Genomic DNA, 12,066 nt, shown 5'->3' with positions numbered 1-12,066 from the left:
CGCGGTCTCTGTATCTCCCTGACTATTTATCCGGCTCTCTCAGTTCCTGAGCGTATGATGAGTTTGTGTTAATTTATGGTTCTGAGACTCGTGTAGATCCAGGGGATGGCTTATATAGAAAAGCTTAGATAACAAAGCAAATGTATGCTGTGTGCAGAAACCTGAAAAGTGCTGATTTTTTCCAGGTAATTGTGAAAACAAGAACAGAATATCAGCCTGACCAGAAGAACAAAGGAAAACTCAGAGTGCCCAAAATTGCTGAATTCACAGTCAGTTTCACTGATGGTGTAACAGAAAGACTAAAGGTAAGACACGGTTATTCTGTTGCCTTCTGACGCAAATACCATTCACTTCAAAACAACCCAATCGAAGTGACATTAAAGCCATAACAAATTCAACACTCCGCTGATCCCGAGGGTCAAAGAGAGGTTTCTCCGAGTGAGTAGAAACGTTTGGGTTATTTTAGGCCGGGCCTGAGATTAACTAGAGCTAAAGTAGGAAATGTTTTTCTTCCCAGGAAAAGTTATGAAAATGTTTTCCAGCCCAAATTGAAAGTAAAACATGTTTGTATCTTTTTTGTTCTCAAACATTTGTGTTTAAAATGAAAAAAAAACACACGGTGAAGATTGTTTGTGACAGTTTGTTTCATCTTTTAAAAATTGTTTTGTCTTGTAGTCAAGCAGCCTTTTCCGTATTTAAAATATTTTATTATTATATAATTATATAATTACAGATTAAAAGCCATTTCAAACTGGATAAAAGAAGAGTTATTCGACAGGTATCCAAGCATATCCGGGCCTGTAAGCAGCTTTGGTTCACAGGAATTGGAGTTGTCTGATGAAAAATGTTTCCTTGAGAAATTTTCAACAGGCTCTACTCCAACGTGGAAAGAAACTCATGAATTATTGAGTGCCCTCAGCTCCTGTTGACTGCAGCATATTAGAATGGCTCAGTTCCTCCTAAAATTAGACGCCAAGCGTGTAGCTGCTGGTAGTTTCTCCCGTTTCATTGAGAAGATACGGTGCTTCTCCTAAACCACAGAGCACGCGAGTGATAAAAACGTGCGATCTGATTTCACGTTGCCAAAGCCAGAGGAAACATCAACGATTTGAGTAGCAAACAGAGAGTAGGCAGTGCCTGGCTATAGGCCTGCTCCTCGAAAGCTAGGGTTGGGCTTATAAATGTTAGTGAAAGGCTGTCATCCTCGACAATTAACGGGAATTGACTCAAGGAACTGAACAGTCTTTCATTTGGCCCAGCTGTTCTTAGTTTTGCAAGAAATAGAAAAGTTTATTATAATTATTTTCTAGTAATTTAGAAGAAAACTATCACTTTTAAAATTGGAATGTGATCCAGGAAAAATTGTTACCATTCATCCTTAATAAACTTCAAGATAAGGCTTGTTCAACCTATTGAAAGGAGAAGTGTTTAGCTCCTCTCTTCCGAAGCACTACAGGATGGCACTGTTTCTGTTTTTTCCAGAAGTTCACTAACATTTATTTCACAAGGGCAATTCTGTTGCTTTCATCCAGGATATTTAAAGCCATAATTTATTCTTAAGAGAGCTGTGAATAAATGTTTATAGCTTCTTGGTTTCTTTTTTTCAGTGGACATCACATGTTTTGATCTAAATTACTTACCAGGGGCTCACATGCTGTTGGTTTTGACCGCGTTCTTCACTGATCTTATTGCGTGCGTAGTACCTCTTTACCACCAAGAGTGACTCTGGTGGCACTAGTAACGTAAACAGCGAATTAGCCGCAGTTAAATCCCCAGTCTTGGAAATGGCAGCGGACGTTTTCCAGTGTGAACAATGTACAAATCCGAACCAGGCACCATGTGCCTGAGAAACAACAGTAAATGTAGAGTCTCCTGGAAGTGATGTGTTGGCTTGTGACCCGCAATAAATGGCATTATTGTTGATATTGTAAGTAACGGTGCTTCACTGGGTATTTAAAACTTAATCCTGCAGCCCTGAACAGTGTTAAGGTCAGTGTAAGACCAAGTTTTAATCCCATCAAAAGATCTGGCCCTGTTATTTAAAAAAGCAATCAAGAACATCTCATCCTTACACGCTGCGCATGCCGGCGGCCTGTAAGTTGGATATATAGCTCATCCACTGCTATGGAAGAATCTCATTTCATCTGCCCCTTCTATAGAGTATCTTATTTTTCCCATTCTTCAAACCCCCACCTTGCTGCTGCATTCAAACCTCTCCTGGTGATGTATTCTTTCCTCTGCCCTTCCAATTTTGGGTGCGGTTCTCCCGCAGCTCTCACCCGTGGGAGCACGGGGCCGGCGCAGCGGCCGGCGCGGGGGAGCGGGGCTCCGGCTGCGCACTCGGCACCGGCAGAGGTTTAAGCTGCCTTCCCCTCTGCGGCGTGGCGGGGATGGCTGTGGGAGCTGTGCCTCTCCCTGTGCAGCCTGGCAGCGTGGCAGTTTCATGTTTAAGCTATTTCCTTTCCCTAAAGTCCACACGATTTCCATTCTCTGCTCTTCAGTGTCAACTTATTAATCACTCAGCCTCTCGTCTAATACTGGATAAGACTATAAGCCTCTCCCTGCCTGCTTTTCATAAGACTTCCGTGTATCGTATTAAGTTTGTAGTATTATTTCCTGACAAAAATGAGCTGAGATAATAGGTAATATTTCATTACCTTTTGTACTTTTTTTTTATTGCACCACATTTTTGTACCAGTGCATATTTTTAGTGAAGTTATTAAAAATACTGCCCTCTGGTTATAAGCAGGCCTATTATCTGGTACTGATGAAATCATTACATTTGTTTTTTGTAAGAGGAAATCATAGTAAATACTTAACTTTTATTATCTCAGTTTGGCTACATTTTTAAAAGCTTGGGAAAAAAAAAAGAGATAATCATATTTTCTTTTGCTGGCTGGTTGCTTTGTATAGCCTTCCAGTATGCGGTGTGTTGAAACACCATCCACAACTTCTTGCTAACACACTGATTAAAATTAAAGTATTCATCTATACTCGAGCCAGGCTGTTGGGAGCTGTACACTGGGAGAAGCAAGTAAATCATCCCATTGATTTCTGCAGGAGAAATGATGGAGGGAAAGGCCAATAGTCCATCCAAGTGTAGATGATCCATTGGTTTTGTGCACTCCAAATACGTGAGAGCTGTGTGGGAAATGCATGTGCAACTAGTGTGAGTCCACAGCAATGCAAGGGTTTTCATAGGGAGCCATTTGCTACTACAGCTCTATTCATCTGTGGAGGAGGAGCAATGCGTCTCAGCACGTGGTACCTGCATGTTGGGGGGAGAGACAGGACAGTAAGAGGATGCGAAGAAATGGCCAAGAGGTCCTCTCCTATCTGCTACTGCACTGCTGTGGCATCCTGGAGAATACAAAAAGTGAGATGTCTTGTATTTTATTTCTCACCCAAACGGTAGAATTATCATCAATTCAAACAGAAATACGGCAAAGTGAATATCATTAATGAGTGTGTGTGGAAAAATGCTGCTGGACTCCATATTTACGATTGTGCTCCCCACCCACTAACCTCCTCGCTGGAAGGGTTTTCAACATTTCTGTTTCAGTCTATGAAGTGCTTTTCTTTCCTCTCTACTTCTGGTCACTTGGTATGGGAATGTTCTCAGGGAAGAAGGAAACTCTCCCCAAGTTCTTGGGTTTTTTTCTGAGTCATGTAGCTGCATTATACAGAATAGCAGGGTCCCCGGGGGAAATTTGGGGGCCATATGAACATGGCAGTCAAATCCACAGATGCCCTTTATTCTGCCTTTTGGGTATCTTTTATTGAAGAGGATAATGAATTATTAGACAACTTTCTCGCATGAGCAAGCCAACGCCAGAATTTAAGCTTATGCATGCATATTTTTCATCCATCCAGAATAGCACAGATCTGAGCTCTTTAATTATCGTAAAGAAGAGACTGTCCCTAGGCAACGGTTCTTATTTCACACTACCTCTTCCAGGAATTTTAGATAGCTTCTGCAACTTGTCACATCTCCTAATAGATGAGATTATGATTCTCTATAGCTCAGCACACAGTGTCCTGGAAGTTTGACCAATTAGGCTTATTCTTCAGCTGGATGAGTCACCCCATACATACTTTATAACAAATGTTTAAATAGTTGTGTGTAGATGGGTTACAAGAAAATGATGTTAAAATAGCATTATGGTTGAGCCATCCATACATAAAAGAAGTTTCTTTTCTTGTTTTACTCCTCCACAGAGAAGCAATGACAACATTTTTTCTAAGCTGACTGGCAGTGATTTATAGACCTTGCCTCCTCCAGACTGTTTATGCCTTTGGAGTGTGTCCCTCTAGGAAGGTTTTGAACTGCAAAGATTTTATTTTGAAGTAACGATGTATACCAAGGTTTCTCAGTCTGGAGGTGTCTGGTGTTTGCCTTCCATTTTGCATGCTCTGAAGGTAGCTCCTGTTACCATGCTTTGCCATCCACTGATGACACCGAGGTGCATTAGAAAAGGCCTGCGAATGTCATGACTCTCTATCATGTTCCTTTGTGGGACAACGAATTTAACCCTTTGCACTTGAGGAAGGGCTTACTGCATCTTTTTGCCAGTGGTATCCTATGTTACAGCTTTTAAGAACAATCTCTCATATGCGAGTATCATCATTCCTGGGAGTTTCTGCCCTTATGTCTTTCTATCAGTACTGAAATGAGATCAAATGCTCTTCTGCTTTTCAAGCAGATTAACCATCGAACGAAGTCTTGTTACTTCTGGAGGACAGGGTTTCCAGTGACTCCGTTTGTCTTCCGACCAGTCCAGATAACACAGAAATCAGCCAGAAGCATTTATAAGGTGAAGAGTGGGTTTCTACCCACTTTCTTGACTGTCACTTAGCTGAAGCTTGTGTTCAAGACATCAGCACCCTGCTTAAGAAGAAACCAGCTGGAGAATAGTTGCTGATGGATTTTGTGCTTGGTCCAGTCAGACCCAGTGAGTGTAGGCAGACCTGTGCTAGCCCTGAGTTTGCCCAGATTTTTCTAGCTCCAAATAGCACCAGAAGAAGTACTGGAGTGGTCTTTCAGCATAGGCTTACAACACAGAGCATTGGGTTGATGCACGTAATTGCCTGTCGGTCACTGGTTTTGCACAAATTGCTCTTTTTATTACACAAGTAGGTTCACGTGCAACCAGTTTGACCTCTGTTACCCCTAAATGCCAGAGAGCTATTCATTACTGCCTTTGCAGGGAGACGGTGATTTAATGACTATTAGCTGGGTGATAGTTACCTACCATAGCTGTCTGACTTCTCAAGTCTTCCACAGTTCTTTCCTTTCCATGGATCATTTTCTTAAGAAGGTTGAAGTTATCGGTCTTTCAGAGTTGGAATAATTAAACTATGTACTTGTCTTTAACAGAACAAGTTGGGAGTGGGTGTACGGGGGAGACACTGAGATATTTAAGATGTTTTCTTATGAGCAATTTACCTACCTGGAAAAATCATCTGCAAGTATTGATCATTACTTCACTGAAGGAGACTGGGAGTTCACTCTTTTTGCTACAAGTTGGCAAGATCCATTTCAGAGTCACTGGCTGTGTAATCCGTTCCTGTTGAGTATGCAATGACAATATATTCCTTATCATTAGATCAACCCACTCCTCCCTCCACCCTGAAACTGCTCTGATCCAGTAACTTTTCATCAGGTTCTTAAAATATAGTGGAACCCATTCAAATGTTTCTGTTATTGAAACGCTCATACTGAAACAATTATTTTCCTCTGACCTAATGTGAAAGACTTAGAACAAAATCAGTTTGTCTCCAGCCACACCCTACAAAACAGACGTTGACGCAATCATTTTTCATTATCAAAAACAAGCCAGTATCTGAAACACTTGCCTCCTAATTAAGAAAGATTTTTTCTGGGCCAGGGCCAGGGTTTGATTTGCTCTTGGTAACAGCTTTGCTGAAATGGAAGATGCTTCCCCTGCTTGCAGCACTAGAATCTGACCCATCGAATCCCCTCCCCTCGTTGCCCTGAATGCATACATTCGTCTGCCTGCCCACCCCGCCCTTGTTTTCAAAGGGCACATCACCACTGCAGCTGTGAAGGTGGCAGCTCTCCCTTGCCCTGCTGCACGCACACCCAGCCCCAAATGTGGCATTCCTCTCTTTCTGCTCCCCCCGCTCCCGCTTCCCAAACTCCCCTTCCCTGCCATGGTTCCTACAAACTTCTCCACAGGACGTTCTGCTTTCACCTGTAGGCTATTGCTTTATGCTGATAGTTCTTCCTCCAACCTGCAAGGAACGAATCCTAGAAAAATGGCATGGGGCTTTTCATTGTGCCCATTCAATAGCTAAATAAATGTAAAGATTCCTTTAATTGTTAAGTTAGCACAAGGCAGGAGTAACTCATAGAGAAAAGACTCCTCTGAGTGTGAGCAGGACAATTTTCCTTACTGCTTTTTAATACTACCAATAACAATGTTACCATGGCGACTGCCACATCACATCGGTTATCTGGAAGATGCAGAGTGGCTGCTGAAAGATCCCATTACACTGACTAATGTGAGTGGTGCTCGAGGGAGGGAACATGCTCTAATACACAGAGATTTTTCTCACTTTGGTGATAATTGCTCATGTGGCCGAGCTGTTGTTTCCAGGCTGCGCAGCGTTGGGATGGGCTGTGTGATCCAGGAGAACGAGGGACAAAACGGAGGAAAATCAGAAAGGTGGCAGGCACAGGGGAGCAGTGGCAATAGCGTTTGGGCATCCGGCACTGGCACTGGCATCGGGGACGGTATAGCCTCTTCTTGAGACGTATAGCATCAATTCAAAGAGGGGCTTGGAGAGGTGTCAGTATGAAGGGGTTCATTTCAGCCTCCAGGGACTGATTTGGAGGCTTGTTCTCTCCCTTTGGGAGTGCTCAGCTGTCATCAGGCAGTCTCTTTCCCAGTGGGCTCGGAGGCAGTGGGCATGTTCTTTTTGCAGGGGTGTCAGGCAGCCCTCTCTTCACCTAAGTCTTCTCTAGACAGTGATGGAGTGACTTGTCTCTGGATCCACACTTTGCCTTGTCTTTGGAGGCTGAATATTTTCCACTGCAATGCAGAGGGTCACAGTTTCTCCTTTCTCACAAATCCACTGCCCAGCCCTGCCTGCCCTTGCGTCTGCTTACACCTAATGCAAAGTAGCACCTGTGTGGATTCAGACTCTCACTTGTGTGTATGAAAAGAAGTGAGAAATGTTGCTCATCATCTCTCTGCCTGAGCTCCGAAATCATTCCTCTCCTCCTCTGGCTGCAATGGAAGAGAAGATAGGTCATATCTGTCCTAGCTGGTCTCACAGCTTGCATGGAGATAGATTGATGGAGCCGTTTGTGGTCCTCCGTGACAATTCGGAGCTGTGAGGATGAACTGAATGTGGGCTCAGCTGCCAGAAAACAGGTATTTCTGATCACATCCCCAGGTATGGGACTATAAACCCTGCAAGCTTTCCCCTGCCTGGGTAAAAGTCTGTGGTTTTTGTAAGAGTTCCCAGCTAATACCTGGCTGTCTGGTACAGGCTGGGTCCCGAGAAGGTAAAGCCAGGAAGAGTTTCCATGTCTGAAACACGCACAAGAAAAGCATATTTTGATTTAACTAGAATGCTCTAAATGACTGGCTTAGGGACCACCTAGCAAAGCAAAGGAAAAAAAAAGAAAAAGACATGGCTTTTATATGAAGTGGATCGTTCCTTAGTGTGTTCTTGTTTTATATTCTTTTTTTACAGAAACACACACACATACTCTTTTGCAAAGTCAGAAAAGCCACGTGAAATATATTTTATTTTTGCCGTCTATGAGCACTGACAGAGTAATCAGCTGAAGAGATTTGTTCAGGGTTATTTTTTGCCTTTAATTGATTTTTGGAGAGAAGAAGAAAGTTAATTGCTATGCAGAAAATGTCTAAAAATGGAAGTCACAGCGAATATTCACATGACTAAGGGTTTGTGGGGTAGACGTGCTGAATCTAAATTCTCCAGACCATGATCTATTGGAGGAAGAAAGGAGTAACAGAGCAGAAACCTCAACTGACCCTTTGCTTTGGAACGAAATGCTTGAAAAAGATTTCCATAAGCGACTGCATGGAGATACCCATTCTGCTAATTACAAAATGTAATTGCAGTTTCCATTTAATCTGAATGATTTCTTACCCTGCATCTTTCTCTTCAACAACCCACTGCCGTGCTTTGTTCTGGTACCTCTGCCACCCCACAGTAAACCCTATTTGTTGGGTAATTTTCTTGTCAGCATTTGAGGTGGAATGAAATACGCTTAATGCTGGTTTGGCTAATGTAGCCAAAGGGACCGAACGGGATGGAGGAGGAAAGAGTTTTCAGCGGACTGAAGCCACGGCAAAGTTTATTGACTGTCATGAAGTACGTTTTGAGGCTTGTAGCCAAACCACAGAATGCTAAGAAAAAAAAAATAATCAGGGAAGTGAAATGCTTCACTCATACATTTTTTTTTCCATGTAATGTTTCATTCTCTCTATTTATAAAGCAGCACAGGCTGCTGATTGAATGTTAAGCAGACCTGAGCTCCCTCTTGTTAGTACTTGCAGATGTATTAAGCCTGTTGGGCCAGATCCACGGCTAATGGAACTGGCCTCATGCCTGTGAAGGGATCGTAATCAGCTAGATTATTCATTTTTGTTGTTTGTTTTTAAAAGAGTAGCTTTTGTAAGTCATTTGCAGCAATAAAGCTTCACAATTCTAATTTAAAATGGAAAGGCTTTTAATTCTTAAGTTACCCAGGAGACACTTTGCTCGCCAAGTCCTCACTTTGTCCTTGTATGAAGCACCCACATAGTAAGAGTAAGTTTTTTAAGAGAAATGAGTGTACTGGACCATGAATGCTGCCATAGTATTAGCTCTATTTCCTGACCCGTGATGGTAGACATAGATGCTGAAATGCGTGTGAATATGTTGACCTTCTTGAAGGAACAAACTTCCAATTGATTTTTTTTTTTTAACCACAAGAGTGCACTGAACAAAGGTGTTTTAATTTGTGCAAGCTTGACCTTTGATTTAATTTTATCTAAGAAGTCCATGGGACTGGGGAGCGGTGGGGAAGGTTAGCTTGTGCCCTGGCATATACAGAGCTCAAATTGTTCTGGGCATTTTTAAATCCAGTCTTCTGTTGTTGATGGCCGATGAGGAAAATGGTAACGTCACGTGTAAAATCAATATAAAGAAGTGATGGGAGAGGCAAATACACAAGAAAACATGCCTGGAGGAATGCCATTTTGTGCCTTAGTCCAGTGCATCAATACTCGAGTCGGAAAGGTTTGCGTTGAAAACTACCCTGCCTGTGGAAGAAGGTAATTTCATAAAACAGACAGACCTCAGCTTTTCCCTAGAACCAGCCTGATCTTTGGCCGTGGGATGGTGTTGGTGCTTGGGTGGTTTTGTGCACCCGGGCCCAGAGAAGGCCAAGCTTTTGGAGACTTAGATGCTTGCAGCTTTGGGTGGATCTTGCTGGAGCATCTGTGAGCATCAGTGGGGAGCGGGTAGCAAGCCCTGGAGCTGGACCTGAGTGTGTGTCAGGTGTCAAGGCAAGCCAGCAGCAGAGCGAGGAACACAACCTGCGTTTCCCAGGTCTGTTGCCCCGTGCTAATCCCTGAACCCGTTCTTACTCGGAGCTCCTAATGCTTTCCCTGCACCAAACCCAATGTGAGGGAAGCAGGGAGAGGGGATTATTTTGCGTGTATGAGACTCTTCAGAGGTTGCGTCTTGGCAGGCAAAGGGTAGGCAAGGAGACATTTTACTGATGACTTGCTTTATCTTGTATTCCTGTTAATGCATTTAAAAAGGCCCCTGGATGAGCTGAGACGTCCATTGTCACGTCCCTCGCGAAGTGACCGCAGGAGATGTCACAGGCAAGGCTTTGCACAATGCAGCGGGCAATTGCCGCATGTCGCTGAGGAAGGGTTAGCTGGGGAGGTGAGGCAGCTGTCTGCTGCAAGCCCACTAATTGAAAAACCATCTCAAATTGGTGATCTGGAAGGAAGCCTCTTCCAGCGTTGCTCAGCTCATGAAATGGTACGTCAGGTGTTATTAGGACCATGGGTTTGGGAAGAAAAGCACCTTTGTAAGCAGTGTTCCTGAGTCACCCCACTTGTTTAATTTTGGGGTTTTCCTTTTTTTCTTCTGAAGGTAGCAGAGTCACAGAAATAAGGAAGCAAGGCTTATGATAGTTGAAAAAGGAAGAAAATATTCTTATAGAGGGAGGGGAAAAAGACCTTTAAACACCTGTACGGTCTGCCAAAAAGGCCATGTATTTATTTGGTGTTCCTAGAAGCAATATTATAACATTTCAACATACCAGCCTATTCTGATGATTTTTTTTTTATGGCATTAAATGGCAGAAAGAAAAAGCAAACCAAACAGAGCTTTTTGTTTACCTCAGTGGAAATTCACTAATATTCAGTGGTGGAAGCATCCTTATTGAAAATGGCATTTTAGAACTTCTGTAACGAACGGGGGCTTGGAAACCGAGCCATGAATTTTCCTTTCAAGGGGTTTGACTTGGCACAGAAAGACATCATGCAGATCGCAGCTGGCACCAGACACAGTTAAAAAGATCTGAGGCTATTAGTGCCTAAACAGCCACTAGAAATTATATTACATGATGGAGACTGGCTAATATAATTGAGCCAGCTAGTTATTGCGTGCATAATTTAATTATTTGACAAATTGCTTAGAAACATGGTGTTCTTGTTCCACACTCGTGCTGCACTCACAGTATTACAAGGCGCAGAGCAGAGGAATTGCTGGTGGGTCCGTAGCCATCTCGGAAGACAGAGATTTCTTTTGAAGATTTGCAAACTGGGAGAGGTTCACTGGCGTAGTCGTGGTGGGGTGGTGCATGCAGAGATGGGTAGAGCCGACGGGGACATGGCTGGGGTAGCAAACTGGCTCAGAGGCAGCTAGTGCTGGTCCCAGGGGATACCTTTGAGGCTTTAGGGTAGTTGGAGAAATGACCCTTTCTTTTCTTTCCTCTGTGAGTCTTTTGGACTTTGATTGCTGAGCTGTGGGGGCTGAAAGGAACCCATGAAATAGTGGAGCAGATGTGAGATGGTTTTGGACCCCAAGATTATACCATCTTCATAGATGGTGTTCAGTGTTTGTAGGAGAATTGGGGCCAAATTGGTTTATGGTTATGAATTCTAAGGTAAAGGACCAAAAAAAAAACCCCTTAAGCTTCGTGAAAGAAGCCATGCATCACTAAGGAGTATTCTCCTGTAGCTCTGAAGATGTAGGTACATGACTAAGGACATTTCCCTCTTACAAAGCATCTCCTAAGAGATGCTACTTAAGAATCTGGACACCATCTGGAGTAAAGCTGTGCTGTAATAATAAAGGACAAATCCTACATCTTCTTGAACAGTACCAAGGAAATATGAAGACCCAATTGTGTTGCTTTTTTTCACTTAGCCTTTCAAAATTTCAGAGGCTAAGCTGTAGCCATAAAATCAGCAAAATCAGCAACTTTTATTACAAAAAGATTGTTAAAAATCAGAAGTGAAATGCCATTTTCGAAGAAGTGCAGCCTAATCATTTTTACCTGCGGAGCAGATCAGGCTGTGTAACAGGGTGCTGGGCAAGGCACCACACCGTGTCTTTGGCTGAGTCTGAACAGTGGAGCAGCTCTTCTGGGGTGTATTTCAGAGCCCTTATCCCCCTGGTCTATCCGAGTGATCTGTCAGCCTGTGGCTCCCTCCCTGCCTACACGCCTGGGTTTTCCTACATGAGCAACCTGGATTCAAATGATGGGGTGGTTCACGCTTGGATTTCATCCTGGCATGCAGGTGGGAGGCAGCCAGGACAGACAGCTGGATCCAGGAGCTGGGAAGCGCTCCTGAGTCTTTCACTTTAGCTGTAGCTTTCATGTCGAGATCTAATGTTGTCAAGCTTACATCTGATTATCATCTGGAAGAAGTTATGGGATGAAGGGGAAAAAATTACCCTCCTGTATTTTCACTGTCAAGCAAAAATCCTTATAATGAGATCAGAAATCTATGAGCGTATACTGAGATGCCCTTGCAGCTGAAACCTTTCTGCTGAGCA

General features: G+C 43.2%; 1 protein-coding gene across 1 annotated transcript in view; it reads left to right on the top strand.

The window, feature by feature from the left end:
- The window catches only part of NSG2 (neuronal vesicle trafficking associated 2), a gene marked incomplete at both ends in the record, with an annotated part of 35,505 nt that overhangs the window by 13,637 nt on the left and 9,802 nt on the right, over nt 1-12,066 (top strand). The window contains one exon of the mRNA XM_082323995.1: nt 186-305. Coding sequence (XP_082180121.1) covers nt 186-305 — 120 coding nt within the window. The remainder of the gene's footprint in view (nt 1-185; nt 306-12,066) is intronic.

This window comes from Platalea leucorodia, assembly GCF_965183815.1.
Source record: "Platalea leucorodia genome assembly, chromosome: 11".
Taxonomy (NCBI): domain Eukaryota; kingdom Metazoa; phylum Chordata; class Aves; order Pelecaniformes; family Threskiornithidae; genus Platalea; species Platalea leucorodia.
Note: the sequence above shows the minus strand (reverse complement) of the source record. Positions and strands in the feature narration are given on the sequence as shown.